This window comes from Corvus cornix, chromosome 7 (assembly GCF_000738735.6).
Source record: "Corvus cornix cornix isolate S_Up_H32 chromosome 7, ASM73873v5, whole genome shotgun sequence".
Taxonomy (NCBI): domain Eukaryota; kingdom Metazoa; phylum Chordata; class Aves; order Passeriformes; family Corvidae; genus Corvus; species Corvus cornix.
Window position 1 is genome coordinate 21680525 of NC_046337.1, and position 25026 is coordinate 21705550.

Sequence of the window (25026 nt, forward strand, 5' to 3'; positions counted from 1 at the left end):
AGACTGTGACACAACAAAAAATACCAGCTCTGAGAGACTGTTTTGTACACACGTGCTGAAAAATTATGTTAGGTTATAAAATATGTAATATTTGTAACACTCTACAACTCCCATTGCATAGTCGTTCTTCAACAAGCATGAAATCCTATGTTCTTAAACTTAAAAAACTCAGTGGCCCCAGATGTCCTTCATTTAAAGGGGCATGAGGCTTCGGGCAGCTGTTTTGTCAGCCAGAAGCACACTGCCTGCTCCAGACAAGCCTCTACCTGCAGTGTGCATACCAGCCAGCTGGGAAGCCTCACCACTCCCTAAGCAGCAAATCATGCTGCTGTGGAGCTGACACAGAAGTACTTTCCATTTGGAAAGTAGATCCTTTTTCTTGGTGCACAAGAAAGAATTAGCCTGGATCCTCCTGTGTTCCCCTCTGGTCCTGTACACCAGCAGCTAAGGCAGGATGTAATCTGCCTGACTGTACTTTGCAGGTAGCAATTCAACACTACCAGGATCTTTAGTTTTCATCAATAATGAGGAGGATGGGTGGAAAGGGAGTTTTGCTTCTCCCTCATAAAACCTAATAGTAAGAATAAACCAAGATTCAATCTGAAAATTACATTTCCTAAGAGCCTACAATACTTGATGGGTTTTTCAATCCCAGCAGGTAATTTAGCGCTATGAAGGTTTAAAGCAATGTCATTTTTTCCCACTGAAAATTCAAGGTCTTTCTTACCAGCATCTCGACTCGCAGCAGATCTGAGCTTTGGCATTCCTGCTTGAAAAAGGCCTCCAAGGCCAGGTGGTCCACCTCCACTGAAGCCACCACCACTGCCACCACCAAAACCCCCGCCACTGCCACCGCCACCTCCTCCAAAGCCACCGCCACCACCTCCACCAGATCCTTTGGGTTCTGTTGGGAAAAAAAATCCCCCATATTAGTGAAGCAAGATTGATCCTGCAAAGTCACCTCTTTCATTAGAGTAATGCTTGTAGCTGGGGAAAAATGGATGAACTTTCAAAACACACAAGGTTTGGGTCATCAGAGCTACCATCATCCCACTGCCACTGCATCATGGAGGTGGTGGTGGTGCAGTAACTGTGGTGGTGCAGTAACCATAATAACCACAGCCTCTCTGTTTTATTAAGCCATCACTTTAGTCTGCTATAGACTGGACAGCAGAGCAAATTGCTGCAGAGAATTTGGAACTGAGCATGGATGGGACTTCTGAGAATATCATGTGGTCTTTGTTAGCATCTTAGTTGCTTATTTCCGTTTCTTCCTACTTTTGCTCTCTTATCCTTCTCCTCCACTTCCCCATAAGCAGAGACAGGGCAATCTCATGGGAAAAAGGGAAGGAAAGCAGAGGGTCCTTCCTCTTGAAGGTGTCTTTCGGGATCACTGCTGGGAATGCACAGAACTCTCTCATTATTGATGACATTGCAACATATCCACTTATTTAAACAAAGCCTAGTAGGGATGGAGATGCCATTCCAGTAGGTTCAGAAGTGCAGGGACAGGATCATTAGCTGTTAATGTTTCCAATAGGCAGGAATTATTTTAACTGCCCTCCCCCTTTCTCTCCCATTTCTCTCTAATGTCAGTATTTCTGCTGTGACAGCTGAGTTGTCAAAAGTAAAATGAAAGTGTTTCCACAACTACAATACAAAGAAGAGCCCCATTCAGAGCATCACTGCAAAATGAGCAGGTGCACAGGTTGGGGTATCTTGTGGTGATCAGCTCTCAGATGCTGGGCTACATGGGCTAAGATCAGTTGCTTAATTTCTTGGAATCTTAATTTCCACAACTTTGGGTGGGTAAAAATTTCACTGACTTCAAAGTAATTAAAACCTGTGGATGAAAAGCACTTGTAAAAATTTCCCTACGAGAAAAGGAAGATTGTATCCATGGGGGAATGTTTCACATTATCCTTCTCTTTCTTAAGCATGTCAGCTCAGTTTGGCTCTGACTCAGACAGGGTGTGAACCTCTGGAGAAATGCTGTTTAGTCTTTCATCATTATTTGTTAATTCATGTAAACAAGATAATAGGCTGCATCATTTTTATCTTAATGTTTACCCCCTCCTTTAATCCCCTCCAGCTCATTACAATAACTAGAACATGTAACTTGACATTCAGAGATAATCTTTAAAAACTAGCTGGCTGATAGCAGGATTGTATCTAATTTTTTTTAAAATTATTTTTATTTGGTCACACTCCTCTGGGCATTTCTTTCTTTCCTCATCATGTTCCTATCACAGTCCAGCCTTTAATTTCATGGCCAAACCTAGACTGAAGTATATCACATTTGCTACTCTGTCTGTAGAAGAGTCTTTTCTCCTTAGGTAATGAATGCTGTTCCTCTGTCAGCACAGGCCTATGTTCCTGTTTCTGTTCTGTCTTCCCAATACTTCCCAATCTGCTACATGGGCTTCCCCAGCCTCCTCTCGGCACCTACCAAGATGTGCTGTGAGACACAGCAGCAGCACAGCTGGAGAGAGAGCTTATTTCCATTCAGGTAAGGAGAGTCACTGCCTTGTGCAGTACTGCTGGGCAGGCTGAGCAGCAAGGCTCAGCCAAAAAGATAACACCCCTGAGTGACTCCAGGAGTGGCACAACTGCATGCAGCAGTGACACACAGGTAGACCTGTGGCTTCTGGCTCTGGTTTTGCTCTAAGTGATCCTGGAGGCAATGGTGTCATGCCAGGCATGCATTTATTCTTATATTGTTTATACAAAAGTAGAGTCTGACATTCCACTTTATTCTCTGCCCTCTCCTCAGTCCTTATGGGGGTTTTGTTTGCCCGATCTGCTGCAGGTCCTCAGCAGAACTCCTGGTAGGGCTTACGTAGTTTTCTGATATAAGCAAACAGGAAAATAAACCACTTTATGAGAATTAGCAAACAAATTAGCATTCACATTTCATAAGCAGTACTTGATTTCTCAGCTGACTGTTCATTCATGATGAACAGAATTTATTTCTATGCACGCCAATTTCTGGCACTTTCTTTTATCTACTCTCATGGCAATTCATCTGATGATATACAAAATAATTTTCTGCTTTCAGATATGTAGAACTATTCATGCCTACAGAAATTCCAACATGCAGAATCATACTTACTGTCTAGAATTGGAGCACTTCTGTCATTAGTAACAGTCTTCTTGAGCTTTTTTCCTTTGGTAATATCAGATAATAGAGCATTTCTCCCTGCTTGTTCTGACCTGCTCAGAGATGGCTTTTCAGTATTTGCCTGCAAAACAAAGATTAAAAATAAGGAGGCAAAATAAACCTCAGCTTCTACATACAAAGTTTTTCTCAAATAGGAGTGGGTAGGTAGCATGTCACGTCTAGTTTTGTGAATGATATTAAAGGTATGTGGCCTTGTTACTGACTTGAAGTCCCCAACACTACTGCTATTCTAACCCACAATATTCATCAGAAACAGAACACTTCTATGTGAATTCACCTTTTTTTAACTCATGATTTAGAGTCTCTGATTTTTTAAAGCCAAGGCATATCTGTGGCAAATTGCCGTCTTGGAGACTGAACAAGAACAGTCTACACACATAACTTGATTATACGAGAAGGTGGACGTTCTTGAAAGTTGTAGTGAAATACAAATTCTAGATAAGTCAGAGCAAAGACAGACCTTTGTCTACTATTTTAGCTTTGACAGAAATACTTCAAAATGGCAATCACCACTTCAATAATATTGACCTCTCCATATAGACAAAATAAAACCTTTGGACGTAAGAGGTTTGTCTCAATGGTCCTCTCTTTTCATTTTATGTTTTGGTGACACAGTTTTTCAAGAAAGGACAAAAAACCTCCAAACAATACACTTATATGCACATATACATGCACATATATATGGCTCTTTCTTCTAGGAAATGGTTCTGGAAACACTTTCTAACTTATCAGATCAGTGTTATGGAGATTTCCTGAAAGGTGGGAAGAGTTGTCATGGAGAGACCAAGCAGAGTCCATATACTGTTTGTGGTGGAAAATGAGGGAAAGACTCTTGAGCGACACAGCCCATTCTGTGTAATCAGCTAGGGTTTTTCACTGAAAATATCTGGGTACTTTAAAATGGCATTTCAAGAAGCCTCTTCCTTCTTGTCAGTGAGGTGGCTGACTGTTGGGAGGGCAAGCACAGCACAAGCCCTATTCCAGTTTAAGCTTAAGTCAGGTCCGATGTAGTTTCACCCACCATGTTGTGTCAGCAGTGGATCCCGTGCTCTGATACCACAGGCTGGCTGAGGGAGCTGTGCTAGCTAAGAGCAATCCTTACCAAATTTAAACAATAGGATCGAGTTTTTCCATCTCAAGTCACATAAGTACTGGAGCAGAACAAGAGACAAGGTGGGAGTACAGGTCTGGAGAAAGGCAAGGGGATAGCAAGACTTCAACTCTCCTGACAGAGGCAGCTGTTTCCTCTCCACCAGATCAGCCACCAGTGTCGGGAGGAATAAAAGGATGGAGAATTAGAGTGGATAGTGACACCCACATGAGCACTGGAAGGCAGTGGAAGTGATGGTCCTTCTTGCAGGATCAGTGATCAACCATAAACAAAATGTTGGAGAGTTTTCCCCAAATATCATGGATACCCTCATCCACACCTCAGTATCTCTGGACATCCTATTCAATGTGACAAGCAGCAGCAGAGAACAGTGCATCATTTACCTCCTGTAAAACTTACCAAGGCCAATGTTGGGGGTGGAGGGGGAGCTGGAGGGGGAGGCACAGGCATGGTGGAAGGCTGAGTTCTGTCTGCTCTCGCTAAGAAACCTGCACAGCAAAACACAAACACACAAGGTCCAGAGATTAATACATCTTAATAAATAAATTTCTACTCAGCTAAAAAACATCCTTGCAGCTAACAGGTTTATATTCTACATTTCTGAGTCTAAATAATCTGTAAAAAGCACTTTATATTGTATGGAAACCAGCTGCATATTTAAACAGGGGTTCCCTACATGATCCCCACTGCCATATAAACTCATAGATACACACATCCAGTTTTGAACACTTACACAATCCATGCATTGCTATGGCAGTGCACAAAATGCAGTAACCAAATTGAACTCTGTTAAATCCAACAATCTTGTTCCCACGGAAGTGCTTCAGGATAGTCCCGTAGCTAAGCCATCAACCCTTACTTCAAGAAGGCATCATACTTTAAGATCATACTCAGAAGATGTTGACCTGTTAAATCCCTTCAGTTGCTAAAAGAGTCCCACACCTACACTGTTATGGGTAGAGTGGAAGAGCAGAGCTCTAGGATGGACTCATGCTTCTTCCTCTCTCCCTGCTCGCTCTGAAGATCCCAAGCTCCATCATCATATCTGAATGCACCTTCCTCCTCCTCAGAAGCAGCACACAGAGTCATGTTCTGGGTATTCTCCCTGAGGAGGAAGAGCAAGCAGGCAGCCTGGCCTCTCAGCTGCAAGCTACTGCAGACAGAAAAGCCTGGCTGCTAAAGCTCAGCCTTTTACAAGCTTCCCTGACAGAGACCAGGCTCCCACTCTTCCCCACCCCAAACTGAACTTTCAGCCTCAGGCAATCCTAGGAGGGTCACACCTGAGATACAAAACTTTATTGCAAGAAAATTACGGAACAACAGCAACAACAACAAAGTCCAAGTGTCAAGGACTATTTTTTCAAGTCACAAGGGCTTTTTGTGGCATTTTGGCACACAGCCCCTATCAGGGGCTTTAGGGCATTTCTAATGGGGCTATGGCATTTCAGCATGTGCTTTATTCTTTTATCTGAGCTTTCACCTGTGCTGGCCATTCACTTGAGCCACCTTTAGTAACAATGATTTGCCACCACTTTTATAATGTTTGCATAAGACAAGTAAAGACAGTGGGAATAGGAATAAGGGTAATTCTCCAGACAACCCCAGGCTGACGGCTGAGGTCGCCAGGGCAGTTATTTACAAGAATACACAGCTCTTACTTTTTTAAGTAACTTAATTGTTTTTGATGAAACCAAGGGGAAGTGTAATAGCACAGTATCTGTCACACCAACAACTAAAAAGACCATTAGGAAAATGCGCTGACTTAAACAAAATGGCATTTGCAGTGAGTCACCACCTACGAAGTAATGGCTCTGACATGATCCATGATATCTGTGTCAGAAAAAAACTGTTAAAAGTACAGATTTATCTCATCAGATGCTCATGCTTCAAAAGAATTAGAACACAGCTATAATCCCCCTTCCCCGCCAAAAAAAATTGCTGAGCTACCTTCCTCAGAAGAAATATTTTCTGCAATAAGACTTTAATGGATATTGTGTCAAGTCTTTAGGGAGAAAGGAGTCAGACACATCACCCATAGCTCTGGCTAATTATCTAGAAAAATCATGGAGTTCAAAGTGGTGTGAGGCACTAGTGTCTGTAGGTTTTCTTCTCTTGTACTGCAGAAACTGTTTCCAGTTACTGTGAAAGAGCAAGCAGAGCAGAGGGGAAGCTGGCAGATAGACAGACTGACTGACAAAGAGGAAGCTGTGTGAAGCCAAGCCTACACAGTGCTGTGCAAATGCACACATTCACAAAGTCCTGCAAACAGACCAGCCCGCTCTCATCAGTCCTCTGCTGCATTACTGAACATCCTAAGCTCCTCCAGAGAAACAACAGCTTCATATTCAGAGCATCTGCTTGAATTAAGTTATATTCCCATCTTCCAAATTTGTAGCTCTCAGTTGTTACATAAAACTCTGCACAAGGTCCTATCCTTTCCCAATCAGCATATTCTAAATGCAATATTTGAAATCTGAAACCTATTAAAAGCACCAAGACTAATGCTGCTTTGTTCTTAAGCTTCCTGTTTAAAAAAATAGTCAACAGGAAAATTATTTCTTACAGTAGACCACAACCATCCTGTTTCTTAACACAGTCTTTTCACAGCTGCGGTTGTCTCTAGCTTAACTGTGCCATGAGGATATTTCACCAAGCTTTTAACTGCTCCATCTGATTAAAAAGAGAAATTCTGCTTTCCTGCACTGCTTTGCTAAGAGGTCAAAGCAGTCTAGATAATGTACCATGAGTCTCCTTGGCACTCCATGTGTCACAGGAAAGTTTCTGGAGCAGGCAGAATACAGTTTGGTTTGATATCAGACTTTTAAACGAATCCCTTAAGGCAGCAGACCTGAATGCAGCAAGTGAGCCAGGTGGTCTGTGAAGCGCTTTCTGACTTGTCTACCTCCCTGTCAGTTAGAGACTGTTTCCTGCTTGGGCTGCTCTGTTCTACTTTTCTTCCCTTTTAACTGGGTTGTTTTAGATCAGCTTCTTAAGGAATTGGTGGCATAAAGAGGAACTAAGGTGATGCTTGAAGCCTGAGTTTTCTAAGGGGAAACCACCACCCACAGACACATCCAGCTTCTCCAAAACCCTCCCTGCACACATTATTTGCAAGGAGGCAGTGGGGAAAAAGGCGCTAGCTGTTCCCTCCTTCCCTATCCCATCTTACATGTACCTGTAGTCAACTGCTGCACACTAGCTAGCACTTCCGATACTGAAGGGCTCTGTCAACAGAACTGCCATGGAAATTAGGTACACACTGGTGAGCTTAGCATTTTGCTACTGTTGAACAAGCTCTATGGCCCTCAGAGAAAGGCTGGAAAACAGCGTTTTGGAAGCACAGGACAAGCTTCTGTAATAAACCGATCTCTAGCAAAACTGGCCTGAAGTTTAACACGAGCATCCTGAAGGGTTGTTTACTCATGGTATTCTAGAGCACACACTTCCTTTAGGAGCCATCAGAAAAGAGATCACATGGTGTGATGGAGAAACGTGTGTGCCCACACAAAAACATTTAATGCATAGACTTACAGAGCCCGTAAAACACCCTAGATCATCAAATTTTAGTTTAAAACCAAAGCTTCTTCACTCTTGTCACTCTGACTCTGCTTCTGCTGATAAAAAAGAAATTTTTAGAAACTCAAGCTGAAACTTTGCAGGAAAAAACAGCACCTCTGTCTTCGAAGCTCTAACTCACCCTTGCTGTTCGGTTGTTAGATTTTGTACAATCTATTTCTTTGCCTGACTTACTGTAAGCAAAAATAAAAGAGGTGCTCTCTGGATTTTAAAATTTGATCACTATAAGCCTATATGAAGAATAATAATGTTCTGAAGAGATGCAGTGACCTGGTGACTTGCTGCCACAACACATGGCAGTGCTGGGGGCTGCCCTTGGGATGAGCAGCACCTCTTGGGCTGCAGAACCAAAGCAGCTGAGTCAGCACACTGCTGAACTCAAACTGTGCAGCTGCTTTCACAACCAATTCACAGGATCACTCTTTCTCACAGAGCATAGAGATGTCCTGAGATGTTAAGTGTAACTCTGCAATTAGAGGAAAGCTTTGGTTACTGTTCTACACTTCTGCAATGGACTCGGATAATTATTTGTTCTTGGCCAATGAGAAAGAGCTGAATTTAAGAAACAGACATTATGTTAAATTGCTAACAGCTGACACTATAAAATACCCGAAATAGTAACCAATCCACCTGCTAATAAATGTTACCCACCAAATCTGTTAATAACCAAGTTTCTTATAATGCTTGGTACTGCAGGGTATTGGAAAGGACCTGGTTGCAAAAGACCAAGGCTGAAGACGTATTGGTATTTGGAAACCAAGGACACATGTCCTAGCATATTTTCTGGGCAGCAGTGTAAATTATCATAGGTGTTCAGAAGCTCTTTAGAAGTGTTACGTCTAGGTGAGTGTTGGAGGTGCGGCAGAAATGATTGCAGTAACTAACCCGTGGATGTACACCGCAGCATCAGCCACTGAGCCCCAAGCACAGAGCTCTGTACCGTCAGCAAGAGAGAAGGATTTCCACAGCTGGCAGCGGCAGCTGCTCTCCCACCGTGTGGCGGGTGCCAGCAGCACCGTGCCCAGTGCTGGTTCCTCCGAAGATCCAGCCCACCCACTCGCTCTGGGCTGCCAGTGCCATGAACAGGCACCACCACTGCAATCCTCACCCTCCCTGCCTGGCCTTGGCCATAACTCCGGGGCTGGGGCAGCCTGCTGCAGCCTTCCCAAGAGGGGAGTGCACAGAGCCCATGTCTGCTGCCTCTGGAGAAAGCCACCCTCGCTGCTAGCAAATGAGAGGCTCCAAAGCTGCCCAAGTAAATACCTGCATAAGAAACTCTAATTTCTTCAAACTACCAGGCACATGCATAGTCGCCATCAGGAATGATATTAAAATGCTATGCTATGCATCATGATAAAGACTCCTTTCTTTTAAAAACCAAAATAGAGGAGAGAGGAAGTACACATCGTGTTCTGCAAAGAACCCCTTGCTCTGCAAAGCGGTCCATAAAGAGCAATGAGCAAAAACGGCACTACACTGAATCTTGTGAAACACAAATTTTGGGCACTTCACATTTAATTTGGTATTTCAGAAATCATTCCAGGAGCATTACAAATGCTAAGAAGAAACATGACCTTTATTGTGGGATGGACAGTGTGAACAACCAGAGTGCAAGTGCATGGTTTGTATCTGGTCAGCTGTTTTGAGCTGCTTGAAGGCCCTCCCTCTTAAACATTGAGTCAGAGGCAGACAGACACCCACTGTGATTAATCATTTCCTGCATGATTAATTTCCAAGCAAAAAAAAGAGGAAGGAACAAACAACTGTAGAATTAGATAGAATCGATAAATTTAAGGGGAAAAAAACCTGAAGTTGCCAATTAAAATGCTGACTGCTCCCCTATGCAAAAGGACCCAACTTCCAAACCAGTGTCGATTCAGTCCTTCCAAAATGCATTACTTTCTCCGAATCAAAGAAGGGTTTGTTTGGGATTTTTTACATCTGAATTTGAGGAAATTGGGTTGCATTACCAAGTACTTTAGTAAGGTAGCCCTCGAAACAAAAAGGACAGCTAACTGTAAACACATTACAAAGTAGTTGGAAAATCACTTACAGTCAGTTTTATACAGACCACAATATTTTTCATGAATCATTTTTTTAACAGAGTACTGAGCTATTAAACTTTTTTGCCAAAAACAGTTACAGTGACATCAGGAAAGTTGATCGCCCCTGCTCCCACTTTCCTTGGCAGACCTGAGTGATTAGGAGGTCTACATGTCCCACATTCCACCACCACCACATCCTCCCAAGGCCAGAGGGGCTGCCTGCCCCAAGAGTCAGTCCAGGAGTGTGGCACAGTGTGAATGAGAACTTTAGAGGATGCTGAAGGTGCTCCTCCCATGCAACACCATGCCAGTAAATCCCCCCTGAAAAAATCAGGTATTTTTCTTCTTCTCTTTTTATTAGAGTTTCTAAATATATATAAATCTATAAACAAATCATACAGATAGATGAATTTAAGTCCCTAAAGAGTTCAACAAGGGTACCAAACCAAATTCAGCTGAGCATGAAGTTACCAGAAGATACTGAAGAAGAATTCCCTTATAGGGTGAAGAAAGACTATTTAGAAGAGTCTCTGGCCTCAATCACTTGCACAGGGAGGAGTGAAAGCCTGTCTGGCACTCAAGTAACCTGATACAAGTTTTAATTGAGATACTGGGGACTGCTGTATAACAAGCCTATACTCAGCAGGAGAGCCTGGATTTTCATTGTCCTGAGACAAAACTTTTGAATCTGAGGAGCTTCTGGGGAACAAAGTGACATCTAAAATGTTACTGTCAGTATTTTTGGGTCCTTTAATACCAGTGACTGGTCTTTTAAGAATAGTTTTTGGCTGAGAAGACAATCCTTTTGGTGCAAGGATTATAAGACTTTGTGCCTGACACAGGACATTGCAAGGGTGTGAGAATGTAAATTGTCCTATCCTGTCTGGAGGAAGCTGTGGTAGCAAAAGGAGGCACTAACTTCTCACCCTTAAAACCACTTGCAGAGATCTGGACAACCAAAAGAGAGACCAACAGAGAAGAAGTTACTCTGGATGTCTGAGACCCAGGGAAATTCTGGGGAGCTGCCGCTGCCAGAGAGAGGAAGCCTACTTTATTGGGGACTTTTGGCATTTCAAGGAAACTCTCTGCGGTACCCGAAATGAGTGGTTTGAGCATGCCTTTCCACCACACTGAAAAACACCACCCCTTACACACAACACCAGGACAGAGGAGCTGTACCAGTCAGCAATGGAGAGCTCTTGCCTAGACCCAGAGGTACCTTTCTTTTTCCACAAACTGCCATTGGAGGGATGGTGGATGATAAGCTTTATTCACATGCACATGTGAAGTGGATGCCGCCTACATGGCCCTGAAATAGGATTTGGCCCAAGCTGAACAACACACAGGAGGATCTTCCATAGGGAAGCAGACCTTTCCCAGTTTGGCAGTGATTGATGTGGGGGATGCAACACCATCCTGCTGCAGGCAGGGACCAAAATGGGAGAAGCAGAAGGCAAGAGCCTGGAGGTCTCTGGCAGAAGTGCATGGGGTGGTTCTTGGGAAAGAAACAGACATCAAGCTAGTCTCACACTGAGCATTTTTTCTGCCCTGTTCAGGCTTTAGAGAGAGGATATGTTTTTTTGTTTTGTTTTAGACATACCTTCTCAATAAACTGCAGAGTTAGTTTAGCTCAGTTACACTGCTGTAAGAGGTGTGTGAAAGGTGCAGATGTTGGGGAGCTAGTGAGGACCATTAAAGATAAATAACAGCAAGAGCAAACAAACAATATGACTAGTTAGGAAAAAAAATGCAAGGATGCTGTGAGGTGCTTTCACACCTCCATGTGTGCTATCCCAGGTCCCTGTGCTCTGTCAACCCTACAGCATCTCCATCTTCCTCCACACCCCTCATGTTCACCTCCCTCATCCCAGTGCATCCAGCCAAGTGCAGTGATCCTCCAGGCAGCATGGTCAGCAGATCACACTGGGCAATTCCCCAGAGACCTAGAACCCCCTAAACACTGCAACTACTTCCTACTGCCACAGGAATACAGTAACAGAGCAGGTTACTGTGTGTGTCAGTGACGAGTCAACAGACCCCTGAGCCAGCACATGACTACGGGGTGCCAAGGGCAGTAACAGCCAGATGCACCTATGATCCACAGCAAATTGCATCCAGAAAACCTCATCTGTCAAACACAACCAAGAGTTATATGGAGAAAATCCAGTGGTGCTGCATCCATGGAAAATTACAGCTAAGAAATAGGCTGCTATGGTGTCAGAATGTTGTTTTAATCCAAGTATTTAAAAAAGACTTTTATTTTCAGTGAAACATTTTTCAAGATATGCAGACAGTCACAGGCAACAGCTAGCTTTGGAGGACTGCCTCTGGTAACCAATATAGTCCCTGTCTGGAAGAAACAGCTAAGCTTTTGGTCAGTTTAAGTGTTTGGATGTTGACTTGAGAAAAGCTGATAATGTAAGAGCAAACACACTACAGCAGAAAGTATCTGACTCACTGAAAACAGAAATTGCTTACATCTAATCCATACTCCTATAATTTCTTTCAGCTAGTGTGCTCAGAGGACTTGTACAAAAATATTCCTATTTGCTCAGACAACAAGGGTCAGGTCACATTCCCCACCACAGCGACCTGGTCCTGGGGAACAGGACCTCAGCCCTGCAAAGGACACCTGGAGCAAAGCCCTTGCCCCTGCCACCTCAGGAGGGAGTCTCCACAGCGTTTTAAAACAGGCATGTGTGTGTCATTCCTCAGCAGGAGGCCAGGACCAAATCCAGCAGGAAAGTCTAGTTACTGGGCTGTACCCCAGTCCTCAGGACAGGAGAACACATGTTTAGACACTGCAACCTCTGACAGCTCCATCCCCATCCCCACTGGTGCCCCCACATCAAAAAATGAAGAGCCCTTCCTCCAACCACTCCGCAAAAAGCCCTGCAACAAAAAGGCTTCACCTTCTCTCCCAGACAGAAGTGATGGTTAAGGACGAGCTGTTTGTGCCTGAACTCTTCTTCAGCTGTCCAGAGCAGAGGTGCCCACAACACTCCACTGTCTACCATCCACAGCAGCCTTTAGTCAAGCCGAGTGTTGGAAACAACACACGAGGCTGTTATCCAGGCACACTGCCCCAGCACAGCCAAGGAAGATTCACCCGGGCTGGAGGTGACCAGAGTCAGACCTAAAGAAAGGGACACTTGACTCCTAGTGCTCTAGAGAGGCCACAGGGACAACTTCTCCACACAGGGACAACATACTTTCAGCAATGAAGGACCTGATGTCTCTCTCCAGCTTATTCCTCCTCGTGAGCATTTTGTGTTCACAAAATAGCATTCCTAACATATAGCCCAAGAGCCTCTCTGCAATGGGGCTCCTTTTTCCAGTGTCTCATCACTGTAGTAGTGATCACTCAGTGTCATGTGGCTGCTCAGTACTGCACAGCTTTCTCCCCAAAATATGAGGCATTTTAAGCTTGAGGAGCTGTTGGTAGGGTGAACAGGCTCGTTCGGAAATTAAGGATTTCTGGGTATTGCCTCCAGATTACTCAGTCCTAACCAGAACAAAAAGAGTTGCACTTAAGAACAGGACTTTTTCCACCATCTTATCCTCACACATGGCACCAGTCATCTCTGACCAGACAGGGTCACTCATGGCCTGGCAGTGGCAGGCAGCAAACAGTGAGGGGCAGGACAGGATGTTTCCCACAACCCACACCTGGTGACCCAGAGGCAGAAAGACATGGTCTGGCCCTTGGAATCCCCAGCTTGTAACCATGGGAAAACAGCTTTTGTTTACATGAGCATATCCACCCTTTGCCTTTCCACCTATTGCTCCACTTTTATTTCTAGATTGCTACAGCTCTGACCACTGTTTGCTTTGTGTTACATGGCAGCAATCCTGCTATTTGAATCAAATGGACAGACCTGGAGAATTTTTTCCCTTTTATCCACTTTTTTTTGTGGCATGACAGGCCAAAAGTATCATAAATTAGTCTGAATCGAGGTTTTTTTTGACATTTGAGCTGTCGCAACTTTTAGTATGCACAGAAAAAAGTCAAAAAAGCAATCAAATATGGAGAGCAAGCTCTGGGATTTGCTGGTAAACTTCTGCTGCCCACAGCTGCCAACTGGTGTGCTGCAGTCCCCCTCAGAGCAGTAGTTATAAGGAGAGGGGCTTCTCTCTGCAAATCCTGAGGCTGGGATGAAAAAAGACAGTTTGGAGCCACAGGTTATATCACGGGAGCTACAGGACACCCCACACCACGCCCTCTCCTTAGCCAGGACACTAAATTAATAATGATGTGACCTCCAAAACACCATTGCTGATGGTGCCTTCATTCATCTTTCTCTTACCAACAGGATGACATGAAGCTGCAGTCAAAACCATTTTACAATAATGGATACTTATAGAAAAGGATCAAGGATCTCCCACAGTGTCAGATTGTTTTATTTCTCAGTAGGTGTAAGTTTAGAATTCAATTGGCTTCAGCATTCAAATAGGCTTTTTTAACATAAAGTATTTTCTTCATCACAATCAACTAAGTCTTACTAAACAGGCAGTGAATTGTGGCTGGTCTACTAAAGGCAGCATCTATAAAAGGATATTAAAATAGTAACTGCCTCTAAAGGGGAAATCTGAGGCATATAAGGGCCAGACATGTGGAATGAATTTAAAGCACCGTTTTCCAATCCCTGTCTCTTATAAATATTGCAATATTCCTATAAGAATGTTGAAAAACTACAGTGCACAGAGATCAGTTCAGATTTCACATCAAAAGCCCAAACAAAAAGCTAAGTGGCCTGGGCAGTCATCAGGGAAAGACCAACTGCACAAGCAAGAGTGCATTAGAGTTTTTACAGCCCAGGTGTTGACGTAAATTAGAGTAACTTGAATACCTGTCATTAGAGGAGCAATCAAAGACTGATCTGTCTGGAGTGTGGGAAAAACAAAACAAAAGCCAGCCCCAGATCTGCATAATGTAAGGGAGCCTGCTCCACCATAGACAGTGCAGAAAAACCACCACCTCAGAGCCAGGTTACTGTCAAATAAGCCTCGGTTCAGCGCAGCAAGACCCATAAATCAGTTTTGTGAGAAACAGGCAACCAGGTCTCGTAGAGATTTTAATTAAAAAAAAAAATCTAATTTTCCATTCTGAAAGTTAATTTTGAATGATTTGAGGCTGCAAAGTGCTCAGAAACCTCCACTAGACTGGGTGGAGATGGAGAGCCTGAATTTATTCTCATTAGAGTTCATGGAAAGGCTCAGGCCAGTCTTCAGAGGAGACTGGATGAGACTCATTGTACCTTCTGATTTTGCTGAAGCATTAGAACTTTTTGAGATCAGACTTTGAGATTAAGAAGAGTGCATCCTGTGAAGTCCCTTGATGTTCTCTCCTATGCAGGGATTTGTACTGTAGCTTGGGGTTAGTCATTAAGTCAGATCATTTGTGAGGCATCAAATCTATTTGCACGTAAGTAATGAATTTGAAAAGTGTCACAGTCAGCAAGCAAGGCTGGCATTGACTCCCACAACACCATCCTTTGGACCAGAAAGGCTGGTGGAGCAAGAACCACATCCATAGTCTGCACAGAGATGCCACCCCTTGTGTTCAGCACTGCTGATACCTTGCTCCATGAACTTGGGGAGAGGAACCAGCAAGATATGCTGTCATCTGTCTCTAAGGATCACAACCTATTGAAAAACTTCCCATAACTCACCCTCTGTGCCCTGCTCACAGACCACAAACTGAACAGAAACTCACATCACATCTTACTAACTGACTAGGTACTAAATGAGAACTCATTCTGCATATGACTTGTATCCCCAGTGTTCACAAACCTTCTCTGATCTCCACTCCAAAAAGCTGTAAAACAGCATTTGATCTGCAGTTTAAATGCTTATTTCAGCCAGGAAAAGTGAAGTTCTTTGTAGACTCTGCTGGGCTGCTACGAAACAGTTACTTTTTTACAATTCACATTCCCTAAGGAATTAGTACAAGTTTGCAAACAAAGCAATTGAAAAATTTCAGTTTACCGAGTTATAAATGAATATACACAAAATATACCAATACTTTGCATACTTTTAGTATTTACCAGGGTAGGTATTTTATCTTAGATCCTCCTCTGAGAACAGCTACAAAATGAAACTCTCTCTTACAAATTTTACATGTTAGCTTACAGTAATTAAAAATACCACTTTCAACTCCCCAAAATGCTGACATACATGAAGCTGGGCAATGTATGCTGGGCATCCACACATGCAGAAGCTGGACAATAAAGCACCCATTTGCACAAACATCCAAAGAAACTCTCAGTATCCATTTTTCCTCGCTTGGAAAAGAGCCTCTGCCCTCTGAGGTTTGGCCTGCTCTGCAGCTCATACTGTGTCTCGGAAAGCTTTCAGATGGGCTGCTATGGTTTCAGTAATTATTTTTAAAGGTTCTCGGCAATACAAAAACAAATCTGTGGAAGAGACTTTAAAATCAGGATGGAAATAATAAAGGAGAGGGAAAAGAGGGGACAAAAAGTAATCTGAAGCAAAGAGAGGGTTTTTCTTGAGCAAACAACCCCTCCCCAAACTCTGGGACTTCAATCGCCCCTTCTTCACATTGGAGCCAACCTTAGCTCACCTCAAACTACTCAAGATACTGTGGCCAAAAGTTCATCATCTGTTCTAAATGGTCTACAAAACTTTAGAAACTGCATCCAAAGCAATCAAAAACCCAACCAAAAAGCAAATCAAGGATAAGAGATTAAAATTAATCTTAAATGTCTTACCATACACCTTTTGGTTTGAAAAGGATTGATTTAAAACCAACAAAAAAAAAAGCAAAAGTATTACTGAAAACACATTATTGCACATGTGAAATTACATGATCACCTAATATCCTGGCAGTACTGGCAAACAATGCCTTGTTCTAATCCATATTAAAAACAAAGCCAAAACATTATGTTCCTGCACCACCAAATTAGCTGCCTGACTGGAATCCAGCAGTAAACTTCTGCAACTTCAGAGATATAGATAGAGGAAGCAATATATTACTGCTATTGAAAAATGTTCAGTAAGACAACTCAAAAACTATCTTTAGATGGGTTGCTCAAAACTAACAAACCAGATAACCATTAAGGAACCATTAAGTTAAGTAGACTGAAGGTTGCCATTATCTCTACATTGTCTGGTTCTTTGTATCATATATAAAAATCTACTACATCTGACCATCATTTTCTCTATTTTAAAAAACAGATTTTATACTCATATTAATTGTGTTGGAACTACAATAAGAAAAGCTTATTTTTAAGAGTTTAATTTTTTAATTAAAAAAAAAAAAAAGAGTATCAGCTGTCCTTAGCTGATGGGAACTGCTTCGGTTTCATTCCAGACCTAAGAAGTCTTCTACCAGAGGAAGATATGATCCAAAAGTAGTAACCTGTGTGACAAATGGTGAGGGCTGCCAGTGAAGCTCTAGGGCTAAAGCAGACTACCTGCAGGGACAATAAAGATTCATCTTTTCCTCTTGAGTACTGAACTGCTGAATCCACCATATGTCTTATCCTGAGCTGACCAGCACTTCCCTGCCTCCAACACCAGCTCCTGGACAAAAAAGAACTGCTACCTAATGGAAATATGTATAGAAACCCTGCAGAGGATCTCCTGCAATAGATTCACTCCTTGGGAAGAGCAGCTCCAAAGGAAATTAGTGGCCTGGTGAGTGCCCTGCAGAAGGTCAGCTCCAACCTAGGGGCTTTTGGAACCTGTGGACTAGTGTTTAGAGAGATCCCCAGGCAAGGAGTCAGACACCCTTGTGGCTGCCCGCTCAGATTCCCATCCACAGCTGAAGCAGTGGAAGGACAAACCTGAAATTCTTCCTCCTCTGTTTGGATTTAATTTGTCTCTTTGCAAAGCAGTCAAAATCTAACCCACAGCACACTGAACACCTCTCCATGGGTAATAGGAGAGACCTTAGCCTTCAGCATCTGAGTTTGCATGTGTGCAATCATCAGCAATACTCATGTGCTGTTCCTATCACCGGCAATTTCCATTTGGTCCAATCTGGAAAACATCCTGAGTAATACAAGGATGAATTTTTCTGTTAAGTATTTCCAACACTCCCTTTTGGCAGGAAAAAAATGTCAAAAGTCACTTGGAAAAGAAAGGTACAGCTAAGAGACGTTTCAATTATTTCATAAATAAGCTGCCAAAATGCAAAGAACAAAATCCAGGCAATACTAATATTCTTCATATTTATACCATTATAAGCCAAGCCGAGATCTAAGTATTGACCAACCACAATTACACTTTGTTTCATTTACTAGAACAGAGCTACAATAAAAATTTTACTCAAAATAGCTTTGTAAAGCCAATTTTACATAAATCCTTTCATCTACTTTTGCAGCAGGACTTGATATTTATGCAGTATAGACATTTATGGAATATAGTGAGATAACACTGAATCGGAGGCTTCAGATTATACACCTGGGCCTTTAGCTGAATGCTCAGTGATATTGGGACCATGAAATTTGCACATATGCATCTGAGTACACAGCACACATCTGCAGCACATGATGCCAATTTAAACACCTACAGTAAGGGCACACAGTTAAGTTGTCTATATCTAATCCAAGGTTTCATCGTTCAGTTGGAAGCCCTATAAGTAAAGATACCTTCTGAAGATTTCATTTATGAAATAGGCTGCTCTACTTGTTTTGGCAATTATCTAATAGATGGCAAGGTACCAGTTCTTCATCAGCCTGCGGTTTTTCCAGACTCAAAGCAATTCTAATGTTACATGAAAGACAATGCAGGAATTTAAATTCCCTGAGTTACCTGGAGAGGCACTAAAATTTGTGTGTGTTTAATAATGTGGGGAAAAGAGAGAGGGAAACTATTTTTATGTCTTGTCAAAGTTTGAGACTTGGAAAGGTTTCTATTTTAGTAAGGAATTAAAAAACAATGCAATCATTTTGTTGTTAGAAGTGCAAATTTTAGCAGATTCTATATTTGGCTTCAGGTATCCTGGACTTCTTTTAAAAGTTAATTTTAGAATTTTTTATTCATGAAATTTAAATTTTGTGCCAAATTCACCTTTGATCTCGGGGGGGGAAAAAGGTTTTGATAAACTGATGGTTTTAATTAGAAAATATTTTCAATAAAAATGTCCTCAAACACTGTAACTGCCAATCAATAACTTTGGTATCCAAACTACATTTTCCAACTTAGGCACCTAAATCCAGTTGCTAGATGCTTATGTTTTCCAAGCTTCCCATATGTATTGACATGGCACTGCTGAGAGCCCAGGGCTCTCTGACTGATGCTGACTGCCCCGATTATCCTCTGGTCCCACGAGGGACACGAGCGAATGGGTGCTGCTCCAGCTAAGACTGGCAGGACACAGAGGCAGACAAGCAAGGGGGCACACAGTCCTGTAAAGGGCTCTAGTTCAAAGCATGGCACAAATCAAACAAAAAGCAATCAAGGACAACAAATTGAAAACACCCTTCTGCTTTCCTACCCATCTCCAGTTACAGAAGTTTTTGCTCCAATTTATCTCTCTTTGGAAACAACTTTTTACAGCTGCACATGGCAAGTACTTAGCTAGTGAGCAAAGAGGAGAAGCTGGAAAGAATGATTTTTTTGGCAGAATCCATTAATAACAGGCAAGGCAAAGTCTTTCACAGCTCAGGACACAAACTAGTTGATTTTCCCCTACACAAAGAGGAGGCATGTCCTGCACTGCCTTCCTGAGAGGGAAAACAGCACAGTTCCATTGCCTACTGCAGCTACCCAGGCTGGAAACATACAGCACCCCTCCACTTAATAGTTATGAAACTGGTTCAGTCAACACACATTAAAAGAGAGCGTTTGCTCAAGTCATGGTGAGTAAAAACCAAGAGCTTCCATTCAGTTATCTGCATTTTATTTCAAATATTTTTATCTCTTAACTGTTTTCTATGACCTTCAACAACCAAATATTTCCATGCAGCAAGTGTAACCAAATGCAGTGTGCCAGGTGGGTGCCTGCCCTGGAGGGCATGGCTTTACCAGGGGGCTCAGGCCACTGTAGTGACATCCCACGTGAGGCCACATCTAGTGACTGCATGGGTCAGACCCAGGCAGACGTGCCAGGAAGGTGAATATGCCAAGAGGGACAAATCCACATCTTGCCTGAACTCGGTAGGAGCCGCAAGCCATTGCTTGAGAAGAGACAGGGTGCCTCACCCAGCTGCTCCAGGGTCAGCAGCGGCTCCTGGCTCTTGCCAGTGTTTTGGAAACAGTGCCCAGTCAGCTCGGCACTTCTGTGTTAGCTGCAGCTCTGAGGCAGCCTGCCACACAGGTAGTGCAGGAACTCACTGGGACCCAGAGAACAGCCGGGTTTGGAGGCTGTTGGCCTCCATTCAAGATAGCAGGTCTAGCTGAGCTCCTGCTGGTATTCCAAATGCAGGTTTATTGCATAAAAGTAGTAGTTTAGTGTAGTTCAAGCTAAAAAAATATATGTATGACATACCACTGCCGTGAAAACATACCCACAAAACCAAAAGCAGCCACATAACATCATTCAGCACTTGCATTTCCTCTTTAGAACATTCAAAAAATCATCTTACTCCACAGGACTGCTCCAATTTGTCCTTGCTAGTGCCAGTCTACCAGCAATTCAGAGGAGAAAACAAATTGGTCCCTGCAGGCTGTAGTGCTTAGTGCACATGCCCTGAAACAGCAAGTACTGGAGGGTGGCAACCCATTTCCCCTTAAATGTATTTGTAGAGTCGCTGTCACAGTTGTTGAACCCTAGCTAAAGTTATCATCACATCTGCTGAATCCTGCAAATACAGCCAAAACCCTGGTCAAACTGGCTGAACAATTTGGTTAGCTTGCAGGGGTAAAACCAAACTTTATTTTAAGTAAATTTGAAGGCTAGGTTTAGCATATGGCAGACTGACATATAACTCCTAACATCTTTGCTTTCAAAACCAGAATTTGTAATTAGATGGAGAGTTAAGAGCCACTTCAAATCTGAGGCCACAGGCTCCCAGATAAAAAGAAAATTTTTTCAAAACTCAGAGAGCTGTAGTATCTGGATCAAACTCACAGCTGAAAGGAAGCTTTATATTGGTTTTATCAGGTCATAAGACATTATTACTCTCATGAAGTCTACTTTCTCTTTTAGACTGCCGCCCTGATGACTGGCAGTCCTCAAAAAATGATGGTGCAGGGATCATTGTTTCCTTTCACATCTGCCAAGGCCCTTGTGAGCAGGCAGGCTCACAGGAGGCTGGGTCACAGGGAGTGCCAGTGCAGGCACCACCACACAGAGAAAAAGCCCTGCTTCTGCACAGAAAGGGTACAGCTGCTGTGTGAACAAAGCCTGAACTCTGCAGCCAAATGCTTCTTCAGGTGAGCCTTGATCCATCAAAACTTGCAATTAGGGAATGCTGTTCAATGCAGACCAAGCTGGTTTTGCACAGCCAGCACGAATTTGAAGTTTGCCATTAGTACCAGACTTTTGAGAACTGTGATACAAATGAGCAGTTTTCTGGCTTCCCACAACTGTTCACCTGAGAAAGCAGCAGGGCCTGCCTTTTCAGGTCTCCCTCTTATGCCAGGAGCAGACCTGGTCCTTACCTTGCCAGCTGCTAATGATAACTCAATGCTTTCGCACAGTGCAGAGTATAATGCACTCATTTATCTGTTTGCTTCCAAGAGAAAAATCAGAAACAGCATTTTCCATTCCCTCCCTGCAAAGTGGAGTACGAAATATACTGTACCATCCATATGGAAACGTTTATTGCCTTTAAAACAACTATTCAGCTTTCATCAATAACCAGAAAAATTCAACGTCACTGTCAACAAGGAGAACGAAATACAGAACAACAGGAAGCAGGGCTGGAAGAAGGCATCTACTCTTGCCCTGAGTCACTATGGAGTATATCATTCCTGGCAGTATTCAGCTCTTTTTTCTCTAAAAATCTCCACTGATGGAAATCCTGCAATACCCTCAGTCATCTGTCTTGTTATCCTAACAGCTAATGAAGCTTTTCCCAGTACTTTATTTAGACCTCCATTTGCTGTGATTTCATTTACTATTTTTCATACTATTTACAAGTGATGCATTGAAGAATTAACTCCTCTCTTTTTCATGACATGAAAACCGGTTACATGTCTCTTTGAACTTCTCCTCTTTAGGCTAAGCAATCATATTTCCTCCAGTCTTTCCTCACAGGTGGTATTTGTGCTGTCATCATTACTGCTGCTCCTGGGACCTTCCATAATCCCATATCATATGTAAAATGGGTGAGACTGACACAATGCACCATCTTTATCTCAGTATTGCATTGTAAGTTTATAAATGTCAGTTTAAAAATACTCGTATTATCCTTATCTGCATGTCTCCCTTCTTCGAACAGGCCATCCCTCCCTACCCAAACAGGTATGTTTGACTACTGACCACACAGTAGTTCCATCTTTTTTGGTCCTGTGGAACAACTCTCCAAATAATAGTCTTTGCACCAACCCTCACCCAGCAGCAGTCCATCATGCCTGATAAGAGTTATGGATCCATGAATGAAGTGAGACATTTGTCTGCTCCTGGGGCTAGCTTTTCCCTCTCACGTTTCCCAAGCCTGGCACTCAGATTTCTCCAGACTGTGGTTTCCAAACAAGTGCACTGCTGAAACTACACCAAAGCATCAACCCGCATGGACCAGCTATAGACTTTACATAGAAGAAACCCTGAATGGTTTTGTGCTCATGCCTACAGAGAACCAAAATCCCAAACACCTCTGGGACCCTCCCAGCATCACAGTTTCTACCTGGCCCACTAATCTTAAAGAAGCCACAGCTGGAGCTTACAACACAGAGCATTTGAGATAGGAAATACTTGATCTGCTGCACTGCACCTGCTCTAGATCAGTACATTGCAGCCTATCTACAGCACATGCTTTCTGATGGAGCTCCTGCTGCAACAACAACAACCACCACCTAAAAATTAAATGAAAAAATAAAATTTAAAGAAAAGTAAAATCACTGTTCCTTCTTTCTTATTAACCACGTGTCTCAGTGAACCTTTTCATACTATACCTGTTCATCAGCACCAAACTGTAAACATTGCAGGCTTCACTGAGCAGTTTTCAAGTGTAATGTTATCTGCTCTAAGTCAGGACAACCACAGATTCATCGTTCCTGATCATAACATACCTTAGGTCTCCTGGCCTACTTGCCGAGCCTTAGATCCCTTCACTGTTAGCCTTGTACTACTGGAATGGAAAAAAAACCAAACAGAAAACAACCCACTGCACATGTTAAAAGCTTATGGATTTGGCATAAAATATGATGTGACCTAAGGCACCTAAATCTGACATGAGAAAAGGTGTGGCACATCAGAGCATGCCCATAAAAATCTGACATGAGGAAAGGTGTGGCACATCAGAGCACGCCCATAAACTGGCACTGCCATTAATCCTGCCCTGGAGAAGAATGACTCCTGTATTGTCACACTGAAACCTAAGACATTCCAACGCTTACAGGCCAGGAAGGACACCAGAGACACTTCTGTGCTGCTGCTCACACCATGACTCCCACGCACTCCCATCCCTCAGTGCAAACCCCACAGGCTCTTACCTGGTCACCAGCAGGAGATGCTTGCATAGAAAAGGAAGTCTGGTCAATTCAGTCCAGAATACACTTTCTGAAGTTAATTAAATTGCAATAACATTTCCCAGGTTGCACAATCCTGCAAGGAAGAACGAAAAAGAACTATTAACTGTGAACTGTTGGGGATCACAGAGCCTGAGCATGTGTCTATCATGTATTTCCTTGCATAAGTAGAAATTCTGCATGAGAAAGTGGCAGCGTACTGTAAAGAAGAGTCCCCCTCCTTCTAAAGAGGAATCGGAACAGGAAAACACACTGGCTGGGCTCTCCATATCACTCCCTGAGGCCAAAGGATCCAGTTTGTTCTCAAATAAATTTAAGACAATTCTTCCAACTTCAGCATAGAGTACATAGTAAAAGTCAATATAAATGGTGGAAGGAAAACAGAAAGGCATAAAAAGCCATGGATGTGATGGTAAGACTGAACAGAGTTATCCACTACAACAGCTGCTCCCTCGTAAGAGACATGGTTCAACAACTAGCTTTGTAATAAGGAGGTTTCTATAGTTTAGGCTAGAGACAAATGCATGCAAAAGCTGAAACAAATGTGTGGGGGGAAGAAAAGGGGAGGGAACAGCCTGGAAGATGTGACAAATGTGCTGCAAATAATGTCCCAGCAAAAAATACACTTGTCCATTTAGTATTAGAACAAAATAAAACCTTTAAAAATCCAGTAATTTAAAAATAAAATGTAAGAACGGTAGGCATTTAGCATTCTACAGATTTACTTCTGTTTAGAAATCAGTCTCAAGACGCCAGTCCCTCACAGTCATGCAACCTTTGCATACACCATGTGGTGAAATGAGACCCACGAGGGGACTCTGCTATAAACTCTCTGAAGCTGGCCTATGCAGTTCAGGTTTGCATTAGCTGGTGTTGCACATCTTAACTCCTACTTTTTCCCTTGCAGAGAGTAGAATAACCCTGTGCTATGGATCCAAGTGCACAGTGGACACAAGTCCAACAGTGCAATGCAACTGAGTAGTTCTCGGGGAATAAAACCAGCCAGTGATTAAGGTGACATTGAGTGGTTTGTTCTATTTATTTGCAGAATTAAAGGTCCTTTAATTATGAAGCTCCCTCAAATCAATAAACTTCTATATTAACACTGCTGAAGGGAAAGAAACAATTTAAAAAATCATACAGAAAAATGAATTTTTCTTCCATGATATATATGCATGAATACATGTACACAGTCTCTCTTGCTTCTGAAGTGCAGGAGAAGAAAAGCCTTTTCTTCCTGAGCACAGAATTTGTCCCCATCTGGTTCCATTTTTAATTTCTCTTTTTGGTTTCCCTCTTTCTCATTCCAATGCATATTTAAGTCATTTTTGTTTAGTCTGTACTGTGTAGTCCCTTTCCTCTTTTTGCAGATTTCCTTTTTAATCTGAGGGAGAAACATTCTTTCTCTGGTTTTCGTAATACAAGCTGCTGGAAAGGGCCCATTCAGAAATCCCCCCCCCTTCAACAACTCTCCTGCTCTTTCAATCCTGGTTGCCTATGTTCACTCCTGG

The 25026-nt window shown here is 42.7% G+C and overlaps 1 protein-coding gene across 4 annotated transcripts in view; it reads right to left on the reverse strand.

Moving 5' to 3' along the window:
- Nucleotides 1-25026, reverse strand: part of WIPF1 (WAS/WASL interacting protein family member 1) — a 56308-nt gene that overhangs the window by 12079 nt on the left and 19203 nt on the right. For all 4 annotated transcript variants that reach the window (XM_039555099.1, XM_039555097.1, XM_039555098.1 and 1 more), the window contains 4 exons: nt 23480-23591; nt 4692-4780; nt 3113-3242; nt 728-904 (listed from right to left, as the gene is read on the reverse strand). In XM_039555099.1, coding sequence (XP_039411033.1) covers nt 728-904; nt 3113-3242; nt 4692-4742 — 358 coding nt within the window. In that variant the 5' untranslated portion in view covers nt 4743-4780; nt 23480-23591. The remainder of the gene's footprint in view (nt 1-727; nt 905-3112; nt 3243-4691; nt 4781-23479; nt 23592-25026) is intronic.